This window comes from Anser cygnoides, chromosome 1, assembly GCF_040182565.1.
Source record: "Anser cygnoides isolate HZ-2024a breed goose chromosome 1, Taihu_goose_T2T_genome, whole genome shotgun sequence".
In the NCBI taxonomy this organism is placed as follows: domain Eukaryota; kingdom Metazoa; phylum Chordata; class Aves; order Anseriformes; family Anatidae; genus Anser; species Anser cygnoides.
This window is the reverse complement of record NC_089873.1, coordinates 129,570,747-129,590,336: the sequence shown is the minus strand read 5'-3', so window position 1 is coordinate 129,590,336 and position 19,590 is coordinate 129,570,747. Positions and strand designations below refer to the sequence as shown.

General features: G+C 40.7%; 1 protein-coding gene across 4 annotated transcripts in view; it reads left to right on the top strand.

The window, feature by feature from the left end:
• BEND2 (BEN domain containing 2) overlaps window positions 1-15,859 on the top strand; it is a 29,729-nt gene extending 13,870 nt beyond the window's left edge. For 3 of the 4 annotated variants that reach the window (XM_048066851.2, XM_013183982.3, XM_013183984.3), the window contains exons 6-12: window positions 733-837; window positions 3,380-3,893; window positions 5,103-5,303; window positions 6,205-6,326; window positions 7,356-7,569; window positions 8,686-8,889; window positions 12,541-15,859. In XM_048066851.2, the coding sequence (XP_047922808.1) occupies window positions 733-837; window positions 3,380-3,893; window positions 5,103-5,303; window positions 6,205-6,326; window positions 7,356-7,569; window positions 8,686-8,889; window positions 12,541-12,776 (1,596 nt within the window). In that variant the 3' untranslated portion in view covers window positions 12,777-15,859. The remainder of the gene's footprint in view (window positions 1-732; window positions 838-3,379; window positions 3,894-5,102; window positions 5,304-6,204; window positions 6,327-7,355; window positions 7,570-8,685; window positions 8,890-12,540) is intronic. The other variant, XM_048066852.2, reaches the window with a different exon arrangement.
• The last annotated feature ends 3,731 nt before the right edge of the window (window positions 15,860-19,590 follow it).

Here is a 19,590-nt window from a genome sequence, read left to right as displayed (position 1 = left end):
CTGACCTCATCCTCTTCCACCAAGGACATACCTTCCTTGCTCCAGTCTTTACCTCTGGTCTCTGGGGTTCCTGAAGGCCTGTCTTGCTAGTAAAGACTGAGGCAAGGAAGGCATTCAGTGCTTCTTTTCCCTGTCCCACTATCTCATTCAGCAATGGACCCACATTTTCCCTAGACTTCCCTTTGTTACCCATGTCCTTCTAGAAGCACTTCTTGTCTTTGATGACATCCTTGGCTGGATTGAATTCCATTTGGGAATTTAACTTTACAGACAGTATTGTTCTAAATATATTTCCATTAGTGATATAAAAATCAATATTTCAGTGACTGCCTACGAGCCTTTCACCTCTGTACTTGGGAGCTTATTGTGACTTAAAATAGTATATACCTAGCTTCCTTTACTGGTTGTCAGTAGCTTTTCAATGTAAAGTGAAATGTACCAAATAGTAGATAAAATGAAAACATTACACAAGCAGGAAGAACAACATGTAAATGTCATCCATGTTAAAATAGCAGGAGTGGGCTTCTCTGAGAATTCTTTTTACCATGATATTTACTATTGTTATTTGCATTCATGTTTAATGTGCTTAAAGAAGATATTTATTATTTACTGATCTTGCCCAATGTTAGGGAGGAAATTTTGCCTTTAGTGGAATTTACTTGATTTCTTCAGATTTAAATTGGGTTCTTGGGAAACAATGCTGTACATTTAAACCTGTACATTTGTTATCAGGCCATGTATGATGCCATTCAGAAACTGGATAAAAAGCTTGACCTACTACATCGAAAGGTTTCAGAAATGCAGCATACTCGTGTGAGGCCACTGTTGCTCAAACCTGTAAGTATTAAAGAACTTGAGAACTTTTTTTTTCTTTTAATTTTCTCATTTCTTCTGATGCTTATTTAAAATGAAAAACCTTTCACTAAGACTAAAAATAGTAGCAAACTAGTTGATTCCATTTCAATTCAATTGTTCTAGATTTCTTATTATATGACAGCTTCAGTCTCCTGTGTTGTTGTTGACTAGTGGTCACAGAATTGCCAGTGGCCCTCATCAAATTCAGGATCCCGTAATAGATGCTGTAAAAATCTGTTCTTGTTGGAAGGAATGGGAAGGAATTGTGTAGGTTACATATTATTTGGTTATATTTCTGTTACTGTTTGACCAGGTGTGGTGTACTGTCTCATTGGTTTCAAGAGTTAGAAGAGAGCTTATGCATCACAGAACCATGCTGATTCCATTAGCAAGTTGATTTTTAGACCTTAGTGGTGTGTTGTCCTCTCCATTGTTGCAGTACAGAATTGTATTTTTCTAATAAAATGACTTTCTTCAAAATTTTTAAGAAGGCACAATGCTGAGTACGTTATCTATTTTGTTTTTACATGGTTAATCTGCTGTTAACTAAAGAGACAGAGTATTTGTATTTTAAGTACAAACGCTCTTTAAAGGAAAAACATTACAGGTGATTTTTGAAGGTCACAAAATCTGTAATGACCTTTCTTTGTCAACAATACTACAAAGCTTTTAACGTGGCAGAGGTGATTCTGTTGTCAAGAGACATCAAGACATCAGTAAAGCCATTTGCATTGAGTAAAACGTATGCGAGTAAACATGATGACACTTTCATGCATGTCAGTTATGAATTGGATGTTATATTTTATATGGCAGTACTTATTTGTCCTGACAACTTGTCCTGACAGCTTGTACTGTCCAATTAACCAAAAACACAAGATTTGGGGAACAAATCGGTGTCGTTAGCAGTACTTGGACCACATGACCTCTGCTTTCTTAGCTGTCCCTTTGATCAGGTGGCAAGGCAGCTACTTTAATGTTCAAATTAAAAATAACCTGCACAGCTTTTTTAAAGAAAACTTTTATCATTATATGGTGCAAGACAGAAGCCAGCAAATGTATGCTGCCAACCATTTTCTCAGGTTCTGCTTGCATTTTCTCTTTGAAACCATCAGGAATGCTGTGAATTTTTAAAGCTGTGCTATTGTTATGTCTGTAATGGGCTAAGGATATAAATAAGGAGAGGTTTCTGGTGAAGGTACTTTTTTTTTTTTTAATGAAATCAACTCAAATACTCAGAGAAATGGACAAACATTTAGGTAAGCCTTTCCTGAGGTTATAGATTTTTAAAGGTTGCAAGGGTGGAATATGATCAGACCTCTGTTTTTAAACAACTAAACAAAAATATATCAGCTACATTGGGTAACTCCTGATCAGTGAATTTCAAACTAGAATATAAGTTTTAGGGTGCGTATGTTTCTTAACGAAAGACTCCAAAAGATGGAAAGCATAGCCCATCTCTTAGTTTGTCCTTTTTAGTCACTTTGGAGTCTGCCATTATGGGCAAGATCTGGATGTTCAGTGCTTTCAGCCAGCAAATAAAGAATGAAGAGGGAGCCAGGAGAGAAGGTGAATCAGTTTTGTTTTTTCTTTATTAAAAGGAAACTAATATAGCAGTGGACAGCCCTTGATAATTCAGAAGTCTGGGTCAATGGTTCAAAAACTCTTAACTTTATTTTGCCCATTATTATTTTTTTTCCACTAAAAATGAGCTTTCACAAAGGTGTCTTTCTCATTATACATTTCTCTGTCTTTTTAGAAAGTTAAAAAAAAAAAAAAAAGCCAGCACCCCAGGTAGAGAAAACTTGAGAAGCACTCAAGCTGACCAGATAAACTCTTAGTGTCTGAACTACAAGTGAGAATAAAAGAAAGAAGAAGAATAGCAGTGGCCTCATGACAGTGAGGCGTGAAGTGTGCTGGAGTGTTGTCTCCAGTGTGAGCCCCCCAGTACCATCGGGATGTGGACATAATAAGAGTTAAACACAGGGCCATGAAAGTGGTTAAGGGACTGGAGCATCTCTCCAGATGCTGAGAGAGCTGAGACTCTTCAGCCTGGAGAAGAGCAGGCTCAGGGAGGATCTTATACTTTATTCAGGTGTATAAATACCTGAACGGACACGTGCAAAGAAGATGGAGCCAGGCTCCTTTCAGTGGTGCCCAGTGCCAGGACAAGAGGCAGTGGGCATGAACTGGAGCACAGGAGGCTCCCTCTGAGCACCAGGCAGCACTTCTGTGCTGTGCGGGTGAGGAGCCCTGGCACAGGCTGCCCAGAGAGGCTGTGGGGTCTCCTCCTTGGAGGTCTTCAAAAGCCGCCTGGGCCTGGCCCTGGGCAGCCTGCTCTGGGTGGCCCTGCTTGGGCAGGGCTTGGAGCAGGTGAGCCCAGAGGGCCCTGCCAGCCCCAGCCACACTGTGATCCTGTGAAGTCTATTGCCAATAGCATAAATACTAAAAAGTAGTATTCCTGGTTTTCGAAAGATCAGCTATATCTAATTTAACCATTTAATTGTTTTCTGAATCACATTTACAGAAACCAGTTGGATTTACATACAGAAGTTCCAGTCATTTGCCCCAAGGAAGAATAAGAGTACAAAAATCCATGGAAAGGGAATCAAGTCTTCAGTTCTCTTCACCAGGCCAGGGAATGCATAACCCAGTCATAAGGGTCGCTTTACAAAATGGCCACGTTCAGGTCAATTCCACAATAAAAAGTGTTCAACAGACTGTTCAGCTTGAACCGCAGCAGCCTGTTCTTAGGCAGAGCCCTCCACTTCCCACCATAGTTTCTACACATTCATTGCATTCACCATTCACAACAACTAACGGCATCCCTGACCTTCCTCCGCAATCAAATCTTTCAGCCAGTGTTGTGGAAAGTACTGTCAACAGTGCACCTTCCTCAGTGGCATCCTCAGTGATGCCAGCACCATCTGAGACCAGCCTGGGAAACAAAGCTGTGGTGGTGAACTACAGAAATGCATCTGGGAGTGTGAACATTAGTAAGGAACTGCCATCTTCTTCGGTCTCCATCCATCCAAGCTTCGGTGAGTTCCTTTGCAATAAACACACGGACATATAGGCTAAAAAATTGCTCTTAGTGTAGAAAATTATGCCTAAAGAAATCTCTTTGTCATCATTTAACAAAAGTAAAGGAACAGAACTGGCTGCCTTTACAAACATGCTTATTATAGAATAGTGTTTAAATCCCTTGAAAAGAAGGTCGTAGGAGTGTTTAATATGCTGGGGATCAGTTAAAAACCTCTGCACAGTGTATATACAGTTGTATAGACTAAGAAAAGCCTTTGATTTACAGTACATGCTTTGGGTTATTTTAAGACTAAGACCTTTTATTCTCTCTTAGGACTCTTGATGTAAACTATTTTTGACCTGCGTGTTATAAGTAATACATTCATACTGTGCATATTTTTTAAAAGACAAGAAATTGTAAGTAAAGTTGAAGCATATGCCTGCATGAGTGTTGAGTATTTAAGAAACAACTTACCTGATTCGTGTGAAGAAAATACCTGTTTTGTTCTTGTGGAAAGTTTTGTGAAAAATCCTTTCTGTCCTCAAATGCTCCAGTGTTTGGTTTCTTCCAAAATACTGTATTCCACAGAAAATGAAGAATTCTGTACATCGTTGTGATATAAAAAGCAAGCACGTATCAAATAGCACCAGTTTTTTGTTTTTTTTTTAATAATGTATTTCTTTGTAAATGCTCTGAGTAATGTGGAAATCTGAGCTATGAGGTTTTGGTTGCTTTTGGTGTAAAATACAAGTTCATACAGCTGAAGAGCTACGTGAGTAGTAGGTGAAATACCCAGATACCTGTCTGCGAATTTGTAAGCAATGTGTGATTTAGCAGCAGTGTGTATGGTTGTGCCATTATTCATGGGTCGTCTTGAAAACATATAGTATCTGTACGTGTGCAAAAATAGACTTGTACAAACATTTTAACCTCTTATGTGTTTAATATGTTTTCTTGGGTGTTATTATTTCAGTTAGTTGTGTTAGTGTTAATGTGAAACTAAGACAGTTCTGTTAACAACTTAAAGCTGTGGCTTTATTTCTGTAAGAGTAAAGATAAGTAATATATAGGAGAATTAGTTTTAGTGGAGAGCATATACAGAGGCTGGCTTAGAGGTTAAGAAACAGTTTGAAACACTATTTCTTTTTAATGACTCTCTTGATTTTTATTTTTTTATAATTTATTATATTTTATTTTCTCTTTGAATGTTTTTGTTTTACAAAAGAGTATGTTGGTGACCCGGTGAGAAATGTGAAAGTTCTTGGAAACTATTTGATGAAAGCTCGGCAAAAGACTAAACCAAAGTACGCAGCTCGCTACTTAGTTCGGGTCTTGTTCCCCAAGGAGACCTTATTGTGTAGCATTATGGGAGTGAGTGCGCGGGGGCGCAGAACACTGGATCCCAACAAAATTGCTGCAATAAGAGGTATGCAACTCCTGAAAATGCACAGGTTTACTATCTTCTTCAGTACTTGTCAGAGATTTTACCATATAGGTGTCCTTTTCTCTATGGTAATGATCATCATTGTCCAGCAACTGCTAAACGCAGTTGTGGATGTGCTCTGCTCTGCTGTGTCTTTTGGTTTTTGAAGTTCCTGCTTTGTGCTTCTCAATGTCCGTTTTTGTTCAAAATGGATAAAACAACTCTGCTTTCTCGTAGTTCCATTTAGTTCTTGTTCATGAGTTATGCTAAGTGCTTCTAAATTTTTCATTACTACTTACTTTGCGTGTATGTTATGGGTTTTGTAGGTTTTTTTATGTTTTTTTTTATGGCCATTGTGCACTCAGGACAAATGTTACCTGATGATTCTTATTCTTAAACACTCTTCTTTCTCTTTATGTCACTTTTCTTGTTTGTTTGAGAAATGGTGAAGATGAGGAGAGCTTTTATTATTATTTTTTAACGTTGTCAAGCTATTTACCCCAAATCTTGTGGCACAGATGTGTGAACCCATGCATCTCCTCCTTCCTTTTTAAAGGCTGGGAGATTTGCATGAACTGTATAAAGTTGTTGCAGCATCAGAATTACTCAGTCTTTTTTTTTTAAGTTGGTATCTTAAGTTACATCTTTCCCTTAATTCTACCAGAAATTGTTTAATAAAAGCATTACTGTCAACACATTAAAAAGATATCACTGTACATCTTAATTTCATACTGCTGCTTACCTTCAAAACATGAGTTTACCATCTCTTTCATAAAAGCTAGAAATACAAAGCTCCTAAAAAGATCAAGCATTTCTTAGCCTTCTCTCCTTCCTACATTAGAATACTTTTAATTACTGCTTTCTTGTCATGAAGCTTAAACAATTTTCTACATTTTATATGCAGAGTTTCTTGCAACTAACTTTCCAAACTATGATTTGAGTGAATATGGAAAAGACTGGAAAACCTGTATCACAAATGTTAATGCTATGATCCGCTGTTTACGCTCTGAAACAAAAATAAACCCAGTAAGTTGTCTCAAGGTGGTAATTTATTAAGTACAAAATTTGTGTTTCCTTGTCAAATTAATTATTTGAACTCCTAGTCATATGGTGCACTAATTGGAAATTCCATGGGTTCTGTCTTTGCCTTGCTCAGCATGGGTCTGCTGACTGCAGCACTGGTTCCATATGGGGAGTACTGGCAGCATAGTCCTTTTCCTTCCTCTGTCTCTTCCAGCTCCCATGCCCAGCATTCAGTTAATAAGATACATGTAGGCATAAGATACTAAAAGGAAAGTTCTGTGAGTCATAGAATCACAGAATGGTTTGGGCTGGAAGGGACCTTAAGGATCATCTAATTCCAACCCCCCTGCCATGGGCAGGGACACCTCCCACCAGACCAGGTTGCCCAAAGCCCCATCCAGCCTGGCCTTGAGCACCTCCAGGGATGGGGCATCCACAGCTTCTCTGGGCAACCTCTCCCAGTGCCTCACCACCCTCACAGTAAAGAATTTCTTCCTTATATCCAATCTAAACCTACCCTCTTTTAGTTTAAAGCCATTCCCCCTTGTCCTATCCCTACACTACCTAACCAAGAGTCCCTCCCCAGCTTCCCTGTAGGGCCCCTTTAGGTACTGTAAAGCTGCCGTAAGATCTCCCTGGAGCCTTCTCTTTTCCAGGCTGAACAACCCCAACTCCCTTAGCCCAGGAGTAGCATCAGATCTGGTTGAGAGCTTAGACATGTAGCTGCTAGCACTGTTTTCACAGCCTTTCCATCAGATATATCCAGTTATGCATTTCGACTTTATATTTACGGAAGCATCACTCCCAAAACACCTGTAACTCCATTCACCTCTGCTTCTACAAACCTTTGTGCCAAGCCATGAATATGTAGTATCTGTTTCACCTGTAGCTGTGATGATAGAGATTCAGCAATAACTACATTGTAAATACATGGAATCTAATTTACACTAAATGGGAAACGAACTGGAACACTAAATAGAAAACAGGTAGGCTTTTTCTGGTGCGCATGTTAACCTCATTTACTTGTTTCAGGAGATAGCTGACGGGAAAGAAAAATTAGCCGACACTCCAGATACATCTCTGTGTGTAGATTTAAATTGTAATGAAGATAATGAAGGGAGTTCTCAAAACCCTCAGAAAATCACCATTTCCACAACTGACAGTCTGCAGAACTCAGGATGGGAAAAGTTTCCAGAACCTTTTCACACACCTTCAGTCAAGAAACTGCAGTCTTTGGAACCCATGGGTAAACTGAGAAATTGTCATCCTCTGGATTTATGCATGTTATGTTTTAAATGGTCAATGAAAAGCAGAAGGTGCTACTATAGGTGAAATTGTGAAGTAAAGGGATTTGCTGAACTATGTGGCTCTTCTCTTAGCCTCTTGGTGTGTAAGTCTTCTTGGGAGCAAACAGGAACATGATCTGGCTAACAGAATGTTTGCATCTACCAGTTTCCCGTGTTATGGGAAATAACACTATGTCCACTATAAGGCTGGAAAGTTCAGTTGTAAGATAGTCTGCTCAGTCTTTCACTTCTCCAGGAATTGCTTCACACTTGTCCCTTTTTTGCAATATTTTTTGGATAGATATTCTAATTTAATGGAGTGAGCTCATTCAGAATATTTACGAAATGACATTGTAATTTCAGAAGAAAAACACATCCTTCTGTTAAACTGACAATTAAAGAAAAAAATAAATCTTAAGGTAGCCTTTGCACTTAAAAAAAAAAAAAGATAACGTATAAATGCATCAGCTGGAAAGTTCATGTTCAGCATATGATGCCTGTAGAGAGCTTCAAGGAAAATGAACTGTTAGTTGCATTTGTATTATTTGATTAGAATCACTTTGGGGCTCTAGCAGATCTGCTCCTGCACCCGTGATCTGTTACTACTATTCTGACCCCCAAAGAACTGCCTGGTTGGCAGTGGAGTCATGCTGAAGTAGTTGTAAAAATATTCACTGTTTTCAGTTTCCGCTTAAGGGACCTAAGCACCATTGTAATAGCGGAACTTTTATTTATTTGTGTAATTGGAATAGCATCTTCTTTACACATGAGAGGAAAACCATTTAGAAAGTGATCATTAATGAAGGCTACATTGCTAGCATTGCGGAAAGCGTATCAGAAGTGCTATTACACTGTTGTAAAACAGGCAGGTTTTTTGGCTACTGGAACATCTGTCTACAATCTGTTATATTTTAGAATTAGCTGTCGTGTTGCAGTTTTGCTCCGGTCTCTCCAACCAAGTACAGTAGTTTCAGGGGAGAATATTTTGTGTTGTAGTTTCAGTGTAATACATCCATTTTACGGGATAGGTGGTATGGAATGAGTAAAATACTTCTCTCCATGACTTTTTTTTCCAGAACTACTTGGAAGTCCATGGCGCAACGTCCAGCTGCCTTTCTCAGTCATTTATGTGGCTAAGGGGAAGTCTCGGCCGGAGTTGTCAGCTCGCTACCTAATCCGTCATCTGTTCACTGAAGATGTGCTGGTGAAAAGCAACGTATACGGTAATCTTGAACGTGGCATGAGTCCACTGGACTGTAACAGGATTAATGCTCTCAGAGGTAAGAAAGAAAACCTTTGTTCAAATGATAATGGGGGAAATTAAAAAGACCGATTGTCTCTGTGTCTTAAGAACAAACCATGCAGCTTCAGGAATTGTTCTGTGAAACTGTTTTGACAAATACTAGTACAAGTAGTGGAAAAAGTTGAGAGAAAGTAGTTAAAGTCTATTCAAACACGTTAAGGAACTCTCCAGATGACAAACCTTGTTCTTAGGGGGGAACTCAGTTTCCTTGATACTACTTGAAAGGGTGACACAGTGGGAGATGCAAGCAGTCCCCAAGGGTTCTGAAGGGTGTCAGAGGTAATTTCTTCATACAAGTGCTGGATAGGCTAAGCAGAAGTAATACACAGCAGGTTCTGATGCTCTTCACGAACAAGGTTAGGTGTGATAATCAGTGGCAGTATTGCCTATAGAAACTGTGAAATAATGGACCTCAGGATCCCAAGGAGAGTTGGAAAGGTTTGAGAGCAGACCCTTTAGCTTAGGAGAGCAGGCTTAGGCTTATTTGGGAAGCTCGTAGGTGGGAGCTTGTGGGCCACCAAAAGGGACAGTGGACTAGAAGTCTTGTCCAGGGAGGAAACTCGGCTTATTCAGTCTGGAGAAAAGAAGGCTCCAAGGGATAGCAGTCTGCCAGAAAGAGTTTACTGAGAAGAGAGAGCAAAGCTCTTTGCAGCATTGAGTGTGGGAGGATGAGAGACCACAGGCATAAACGGAAACGAGAGATTCAGACTGGATATGAGCAGAAGCATTTTGCCCATGAGGACAGTCAAGCACTGGAGCAGGTTGCTCTGTGAAAGTTGTTTTATCTCTGTCCTTTTTCCATGCCTCAATGGACAAATCCCTGAGCAATGCTGCCTGACCTCAGAGCTGGCCCTGCTTTGGGCGGGAGGTTGGAGTAGAGGCCTCCCGAGGTTCCTCAGCCTGAGTGATCAGAAAGAAACAGATTCAAGAACCTCACACTTCTAAGGGCTCAGAGGTCAGCTGTCCCTACTCACTTAACAGGCTCCATTGAGGGAAAAGGTCTCAGCAAATTATTTAGTGGTTTAGAAATTACAGGTAGGATAGGGACTGCTGCCAAGTGAACAGGCAGCATTTTGAACTTGACCAGTTTGAGCTATTTGGATAACGGTTCTTTGTTGAAGTGTGTCTTTTCAAATAATGTAGAACAACCTATTCCTTTGTATGGGTTTGGACAGTTTTGCCATCTCTTCAGCTTACATGAATCCAGGATGTCTTCAGGAGATTAGTATTGTTTATTCTGTTTGCAAACCCTATCCCAGAAGCCAAGAGAGGTTATGTTATGGTTGGAATGGTAGCAGGTGTTTTGCCTTATGCATTGTTCTCAGTTCAGCTTTAAGACTTCTGGAACAGAACCACGGCATGGCTGAGGCTGGTAGGAACCTCCCCTGCCCAAGCAGGGACACCCAGAGCAGGCTGCCTGGGCAGCTTTTGGAGATCTCCAAAGTGGGAAACTCCACAGCCAGCCTTTCTGGGCAGCAATGATCCATGCTCCTTCCTGAGAAGGGAGCCTTCTGTTTGCTTCACTTGGTCCCTCCTGCAAGGATAAAGCAAGCAGAACTGTGACAGTGGCAGTGGAGTTAGAAAAACAATTAAACAGCAAGTGAGGAGGAGTGTGGAGCAGGTTGTAGCTGGAAAGGGTGCGTGTGGTTTATTACACAGAAGAAAAGTTGGCATTATCTGTTAAGAATTTAGCATGGCCAGCATAAACAGCAGCACTGGGTGGAAGATCATCAGATTTTTGTTTGCTCTTTGCTCTGTGGCTGTTAGTAGGCGTGCAGTAAGTTCACCTCTGAGATTACAGCAATATTGCTAAATAAAATGGTATTGGGACTTGCACGCTCTGGGATGATGTTTGGGCATGGCTTGAGGGACAGAGTACAGCAGAAACCATTCCCAGTGTGGCAAGACTATACACAAAAGTAATTTTTCCCAAACTGTTTTTTCTTCCACCACTAGCCTGAGAAAGCTTGCCACTTTAATCATCTCCACATACTCCCATAGTATGCACATTTTGTGTCGTGTTATTTTGATTTTAAGCATTCAGAAGATATATTAAGGGTGTCTTAATGCTGCAGGCACACCAGATGGGCACCACAGCAGATGCAAGGCGAAGTTCTCTGCTCTGTGCTTGCAGCCAGGCCATGTCACTTGGCTTTCAGGCCAGAGGGCAGCCCATGGCCCAGTTTTCTTTAACGTTCTAACATAGCCTGATGGGATGGTCACATCAGCTCCCTGAATGCAGCCCTGCAGGGCAGGAAGGGGACCTGCTTAGCTTTGCTATATTCTCAACAATTAGTCCTTCTCTGTGAAGGAAAAGGCATTATTAAAAAGCCGATTTGTGGGGCATGTACAAAGGCCTGGTAGCAGGAGTTTGTCTTCCGTGCTGTAGCTCTGAGGCCAGACACGCTGTCAGGGCTGGAGGTGAAGGGACCCTGGCTGTTGCCTCAGCCGACAGCTGGTGTATCCTTTGGCAGTATACCTCAGGAGTATTCTCCTTTTTTCTTTCATTCCTCCTTTATTTTTTTTCCAAGCCACTCAGAGTAGAATAAACTGCTAGAGCGCAGGTTTCTCCCTCTGCTCTTGTCTTTCTTTCGGCCCATGTTTTCCTGGCAAATTAGGTCTTCAGGTGGGGAACTATAGGCTAAGCAAAGCATCAGCTGCAAACTGTATTAGGCTTTTACCTGGTAGGATAAGGAGATGTGAGAGCAACAGAACAAAACTGAAATAGTATCAGCTAGCTGTACCTTTCATTCTACTAAGGAAATCTAAACATTAATCAGAGAATTAGACAAAGTATTGCTTTTGATTTGAAATTGCAGTTGAGAATTCCTTTTTGGTACCTGTTTAAAGATCTTAGGGGCTTGCCGAGAGAAAACCTAATTCAACTAAGCTCGGAAGAACACTCATCAGTAATAAAAACTAACAAAACCAGTCTGTTCTTAAAACCACTCATTTTACATGTTGGAAGGGGAGAAAGGTGCAGCAGTCTTACCTTATTTATCCCCTTCCTATCTAAGTCAAGTATTTGTTTACTGTACTGCAACAAGATCAGTAAGGAACAAACTCTTGCTATTTTTGTCACCATTGTTTCTCTACAGCTGTGTTGTGTTAAACTGCTGTGTTTCGGTTTAGTGAATTTAGGTTGCAAAAGACCTTCAAGATCATCAAGTTTGATCTGATCTACCCTTCAACTCCCACATTTCAAAAAGATGGAGCTAAGACAGCTCTGAACCCATCCACCAGAAACAGGAGGATGCTTATAGTTCTTGTACATAGTTGTCAAAGATCCTCTGGAGGAGGGTATAGTCTCGCCAAATGCTGGACTTCCTGAAATGGAGGCGGAGACTTACTTGCTTCAGCAGCAGAAGCTGAAGTTATTCAGCACTTTAAGGGGTCAAGCCCACATAAATGGTTACTCACTTTCTTTGCATGTTTTGTTTTAATGCTTAGACCTTTTGTCATTCTTAAGTATCTCAAACAAAGGGGAAAAATATCTGCCTTCTAATTTTGCTCTGCAAGCCTCATGCCTATGGTGTCTTGTTTTGGTAGCATGCACTTGTTTTGACTGAATTACATCCGAAAATAAAATTGCATAAATAATCGATAATTCACTCGTGTTTATTTTTAGACTTTCTTCAAGAGAACTACCCATCCTTTGATCTAAAGGAAACTGGATATGATTGGAAGGCATGCGTGGCTGCCATAAACAGCACAATCCGCAGTCTCAGACACGACCATAAAAAGGCTACAGCTGGAATCAGCCGGAGAATCTTGGCAAGGCCACCATCAAGTGAAAAGAGTCCCCCACAGAGTCCTACTTCTGTAAAGCCATGTGGAAGTGACACTATCAATCTTGCAGACTGAAGGTCTCTTAACAGCTGACTCAAATCTTCATTTAGCAGGTTCTGATAAATCCCATGTAGGCAGCGGCACTAAATACCATATTTCACGAGACCAAAGTTGGCAGTAGACTTAGGAACCCCAAGTCTTTGTAGAAGTAGCATTTGTGCTCCTCAGAGATGAATTCCACCATTTCCTGTAGCGGTTGTAATGTGCTGTCCCCTGAAAGCACTTTCTTTTCATGATTAAATGACAATGAAAGATTAATTTGATTACAAAAGATGGATTGCACATCAAGGCAGCAGAAGCAGATAGAGAAATGTGGAGAGGAAAGAATGGCCCTCTGTGGAGGAAGATTCATAGTCAGCTAAACTGTCTCCTTATGTGTGAGGAGGGAAATTTGCTTTGACAGTTGGATATATTATGCAAAAATACCTAATGCAGAAAGGAAAACACATTTTTATTGAATCTAGCTCATTTGTTATCTCTCTCTTTTTCCTCTTCCTATAGCAGCAGTCTTTGTTACAGGATAAGGAAAGAGACACAACACTGTAAGTACAGTTGGTAATTTTTTCTTCATTCTGATTTAGCTCTACAAAAAAAAGCATTCAGAACAAACAGCCCAACGCTCGATTCTGTTTTTTCATGATGAAAATCGAAGAAAGCACTTCTTCAGGGAAGTAGTGGTTCAGTGGCACGTCTCATCCTGTCTGATGTCCCCAAGGTGCAAATGGGCTGCAGCTTTCATCCAGACATCTAGAGGATTTGGATCCTGATTCAGATTTAAGAAAGAGTAATTTCCACCAGCTTCAAGTGATGGCCCTTCAGTTAAGACTGTAAGGACACATGCTGCATGCTGTGTGTATGCAGCCAGAGATCACCAACATCAGTGGTAGACCTTTCTCAAACTCACAATCATAGCTTTTAATATTCAGGCGTGTGGCTCCTGGTCTACAAAGCTAGGCATATTTACTTTGCTGTCTGGTTAGGCTGCTGTTCTGAAGACTTGTCGTCCTGTCCTTGTTAACTTAACTCTGAAAGATGTGCAGTGATTATTCCTGCCCTTGCTTGCATTTCCGCACAACATTAAGATTATTAGTGGACTGAATTATTAAGATAACAATAATAAAAATCTCATTTTGAAAATTACTGGGGTGTGGGAATCCTAAAAATACATAAATAGAAACAGATGACTACATATATATCCGATTTTACATCTCAGTTTGATTTGTAAGTTGAAATTCAGCAGCAGTAACTGCACAGAAGGTAATGACTGTTTTCTTCTTTTTTTCAAATGAGCAAGTATTTGGTATGTGGTGGGTATATTCAGTATTCAGAACGTGGTGGGTTATCGCTGGCTGGCTGCCGGGTGCCTGCCAAGCTGCTCTTTCACTCCCCATCCTCAACAGGACAGGGAGAGAAAATAAAATGAAGGGTCAAGGTAAGGTCAGGGAGATCACTCACCGTCATGAGCAAAGCAGACTTGATTTGGGAAGACTGTTTTAATTTATTGCCAATTAAAAATAGAGTAGGATAGTGAGAAACTGAGACAAAACCGAAGCCATCTTTCTCCTTCCTCCTCTTCTCCCTTCTTCAAAGGCTCAGCTTAAGTCTTTATTTTTCTACCTCCTCCACTTGAGCAGTGCAGGGGAACGGGCAATGGGGGCTGTGGTCAGTCCCTGAGGCTTCGTCTCCGCCGCTCATTCACAGTCACTCCCTGCCCCTGCTCCACGTGGGGTCCCTCCCACGGGATGCCGTCCTCCACAAACTGCTCCAGCGTGGGTCCCCTATGGGCCACAGCTTCCTTCAGACCACGTCCACCTGCTCCACTGTGGGCTTCTCCACGGGCTGCGGTGTGGATAGTTGTGCTAGCACCTGGAGAGCACTTCCTCCCCTTCCTTCTTTTCTGACCATGTTATCTGCAGGGTTGCTTCTCTCACATTTCTCATTCCTCTCCCTTACAGTTTCCACACAGCATTTTTTACTTTTTTTTTTTTTTAAATCATGTTATCACAGCCTTAGCTCTGGCCAGCAGTGGGTCCTTTCTGGAGCCAGCTGGAGCTGGCTCTGTCTGACATGAGGGCAGCTCCTTGTCTCTGCTCACAGAGGACACCCCTGCAGCCACCATGCTACCAAAACCTTGCCACAGAAACCCAATACAATGCCTTTCCATTACTTGTCTTTTCAGCTTTAGTTACACAGCCCTCTCACACTGGATAACTGCTGCATAGATTTGCCTTGCCGTCTGCATAATCTCTGAGCTAAGTCTCACACATCCAACTTTTTCATAGAAAATAGCTCCTCAGAAAGCTGACACAAGGAACCAGTTTCACCTCTGAAACTTTGGCTTCCAAATTTATGCCTGTGTACATAGCAGAGCAAGATTTAACTAGTTCTGTCCTCTCCAAGGCAAAGGTTCCATGTGTTTTGTTTTTTGTTAGCAATAGGATAAAATAGGGTACTGGTTCTCATTTTGCCTTCTATTCATAACAAACAGGCAGTTTATATTATATTATACAGTATAGGATCAGCTTTTATTGCAAGTTAGGATATGCAATGGCCTTATCAAATATGAAATTAGTATGTTTCCATTGCCAGCTCCTTGCAGACATCTTCTGTAAGACTTAAGAAATAGGCTGAATTTATCTTTTTTTTTTTTTTTTTTAATAGAGACATTGTACTGCTGTTTGTCAGTAACATAAGAACTTTGGTAACAAATTCTGCTGTTACTGTTATATACAATCTTTCTTGTAAATGCCAAGAATTTTATATTGTGTGTAGATATTACTAGTTCCAAACCTCAGAAAAAAATACAAAAATGCTTATATTTTTTCAGTAGTTATATGAAACTTTTTCACTGTCATTCACAGATTTTAATGGTAGAATGATATATTTATTGAACGACCTGTCTGGCACTGAAACCTGTTAGTGTGGTGCATTCCTCTAGCTTCCATATTGAAAGAGAGTTGAATAATTGAATAAAAGTAGAAATAGTTTTCTTGTTTCTGTTAGAAATGTATCAAATTTTGCTAACTTTTATATAATAAAATTACAGTATTTTGCTCTTCGGAAAAGTATTTTACAAATAAAACTAGCTTATAGCTCCTTGACTAAATATGTGTCTGTTAACTATTTCTTGCATCGTGGCTCTACAGTTTAGGTACAATTTCATCTGAAAAGATTCTTTTTATCTCCTTTCAAGAACCAGAGCTTTGAGAAGATCTGATTGAGGTGAGATGACTTCAAAATTTAGACTGCTTTAACTGATTGAGTAAACCAAAGAAAGCTCTTTTGGACTTGTCAGTTACAGCTTTGTGTAAGCTATGTGAAACAGCATTCCACAGAAGAGTGGGAGTTGGGTAAAATTGTTAAGAAATTCCTTTGAACTAGTGCATTTTCAGTAAATTAGGCCATACTCGCAGTGGAATCAGTTTCTGTATTACTCTCTTTTCAAGGAATAAAATGGCAGGAAGGTAATCTGCTCCCTTGAAACACTGAAAATTCACCTTCCATCCTTTGTACAGTAGAGCTGTACTCTCCTGTACAAGTTTCCATCCTCTACACAGCAGAGCTGGGCCACTCCATTCACACATGATTCAAGTCTTGGGGTTTGAGACAATACTTCAGATAGTTCATCTGGTACTTCTGGCATCAGACTGGACAGCTCTCTAATCTGCTACTGTTTTTGTCTAGGATGCGTCCGTGTGGGAGACGGGGCCAGGCTGGAGACTGCGACCGGGTCGCCCAGTCGGCGAGGGGAGCCGAGGACTGGGCTCTCAGGAGCTCTGGGGTTAATGTGGAGGGGGGGACAGGCTGCTCAGGGCATCTAAATCCTCCGGGTGCCATTCGCAGCATGTGTGGAAATTGTCTCTCTCATAGACATGTTCAGCTTCAACAGTTTCAACTCCTCCCTTCGAACAATATGAATACAACTATTTTCTTCAAGCATTTGTTTGGATGTTTAATGGGAGTGCTCACAGGATTTTAGAATATGATGTGGAATGGATTAAACATCTGTGCAGTTCTTTGCTCCTGCCTTGTCTATAGCTATAGCAACACAATTATTTTGTAGTTCTTGTGCTATCACTGGTTTCTTCTGTTCAGGACAAGGTACAATGGTGTCTGCGTGAAGCAAGATGGGAGCTGCTGACTTTAAATGCCACCCGAACTATGTAGGTATTTAGCACTGATTTATTTTTATTTTACTTTATTTTTTTTTTCTGAACAGTGAGGTGACATCGATTATACTAATCCACAAAAACAACTTCTGCACTGGAAAGAGGCTGTCTCGCTCCTGGGTAGTTTGAAGGGCTCTAGCACCACCTGCCGAGGGCTGAAAGTTTTCTAAAGAACAGAAAACCTCCCCGACTGAAAGAAATGTTATCAACTGTTCTGAAAGAGAGCGGCTCTGATAAATTGATTTCGGTGCTGTTGCTGAACAATTAATGTCTCACTTTCAGCTGAGCTTCATTTTTTAAATCTAAATCTTGTCATTTCAAAATGATCAAATTAGATCATTTGCTTGTTCAGTGACACACGTTTTTTGTTCTAGTTAAAGATTTACAGATGCTGTTAGACGTGGCACATGGGGCATCTGTTCACATACAGTGTTGTGTGAGCAGGAAAATGCAGGAACACCAGCATCAGCATCCTCTGATTCCTTAGCATTTAGTCTGCTAGCATGAACTTTCTGAGGGTGACATCTCCTTTGAAAGCCCCCATCAAGGAAGAGACTTCCACTGGCATCAGCAGACAGGCAATTGTGTGAGGCTCTGGGAGTTCCCCAAGCTGGGCGAGGGACCACAGCTTGGCCAGGACATGTCTTTCTACTTGTAGCGTCAGGTTTCAGAAGGCAAAGTAATGATATTGTTGGCCAGGAGACAGTAAAAATATCATTGTGTGCTTAGCTTGGGATAGGAGGGGCTGCATTGCCATGACAGAGAAACAAACCAGTCCAAATGGAGGGGATTTTCAGATGTGTGAGGTGGCTTCATCCTGAAGTACTGTGACAGGTGAAACTTGCTGAAACAACAGGCGTTCCAGCTTTGGGAAGGCTCCAGACTGATGTGGCACTGAAAGCTTACTGAGAAGTGCCGAAAAGATTTGGGAAAAGGAAGGGACCTAACCCGATGTGAAATTCTGAAAAATCATCTCAGTTTGGGAGCAAAGGTTGATAACCAAAGGATGTTGTATATTTTTGTATTGAATGCTCTCAATTTGTTTCTATACTGCGTGGACTAGTACAGAAGAAGATGCCCAGTATTTTCTGCCTACTGCCTCCCAGTATACAGAAGGAAGTCCGTGCTTTTAGTTGGTCCAGGCCAGAATGCCCTGGCTGCAGTAAAATGGCTTGTTCAGAGTATGTGCTTCTTACGCCAGTAAATGCCTGCTAATGTCACACATTTAAACTGAGTCTAGGAGATGGCTGAGTGTAGGAATCTAGATTGCTGTCTTATTCAAGTTGCTCTCTAAGGTTCTGGCTCTGAAGACTATTTGGGGGTTTGGCAACAGGACCACAGAATATCATCATCTACTCAGACGCCTGGTTGCCAGCAGAGCTTCCTACCTGCTTGGCTGTGTGAAACACCCACTCTGTGCAACATGACGTGACTTCCCTTCTTCTCTTCTTTTACACACCCCATGTTTTCCCTTACTTGTGTGAACCATGAAGGCTGATGAAGAAAGGCAAGCCTGTTTCATTTAGCTTCAGTTGTCTTTCTGAGGTCTAAATCACCACTGGACAGTGCTCAGGGGTCTTGCAAATTGAAAAAGGTAGCGGAACATTTGCTTAGACCAGTCTCTCGGAACTGAGTAGAATCTGAATGATGTTGCTGTTTAAAAATTGTAACAACAAAGGCAAGGAGGTGTTTTACTCCTTCCACGAATGGTTTAGGAGCTGGATTTTGGGAGCAGTTTTTGTATCATATCCTGCTGTGGTTCTTGGAGCTCAGAGCATCAGTCTCTGCTCAGATTTGGCAATAAACATGCTGAAAAGAGACTGGTGTAGTTTTCTGATCCACAAGATAATTCCTTTCCCTTACTGGTTACACAGGCAGGAAATTTCAGAAGGAAAGGGAAAGCTATTTAAATTGACACAGAAAAAAGCCTAAATTTTTATTTGAACTTCTTGACTGTTGCATGCTACTGGTTTAGTGACTACAGGAAAGGAGTGAGTGGAGCAGTCAGGTGCTTGCGACATGAAAAAGAAGTATTTAGGCACATTTTTTTCCCCCTAATTGTCATAGAAAGGTGAAAACACTGATAATAATACGTTACTGCTGTGACTTTTTCTGTTTAAATGTTTCTATAGAAAATTTATTGACTGAGAAAAGTAAGAAAAATACAAAGAAGGTGTCTTTATTTAATCACAAAACAATAACAAAAAAACCCTACAACATCCTGCCCCTTCCTCTAGGAGATCAAAGATAGTTTTATAGTGTAGCTATTTTCCCTTTTTGCCACTGCTCTGAAGGAAGTGTTAGTTTTCCACTCTATGATCGTGACCTTCTTGGAAATAAATGCAATCATTTAAAGCAGCAGCCTATTAAAATCTGTTTGTTTTCCACACTACAGAACTTTCCTTAAATTCCAGTGAGATAGTTTTCCATAAAAAGTTATTTCCATCCTCCCATGTATTTAGATTATAAGTGAGGATTATTTTTCTGCTGTGTGATCTCATGGAGGTGCTGTTTGAGCACATTTTGTCTTTTTTTTTTTTTTTTTAAGGATGTAGCTCTACAGAGCTATGCTTTCATAGCTGGGAGCAGAGATAAACAAAAGCAAATATATGTAAAAGTCTTACTTATCTCTCTTTAGCAAGAAAGATAATTTTACATGG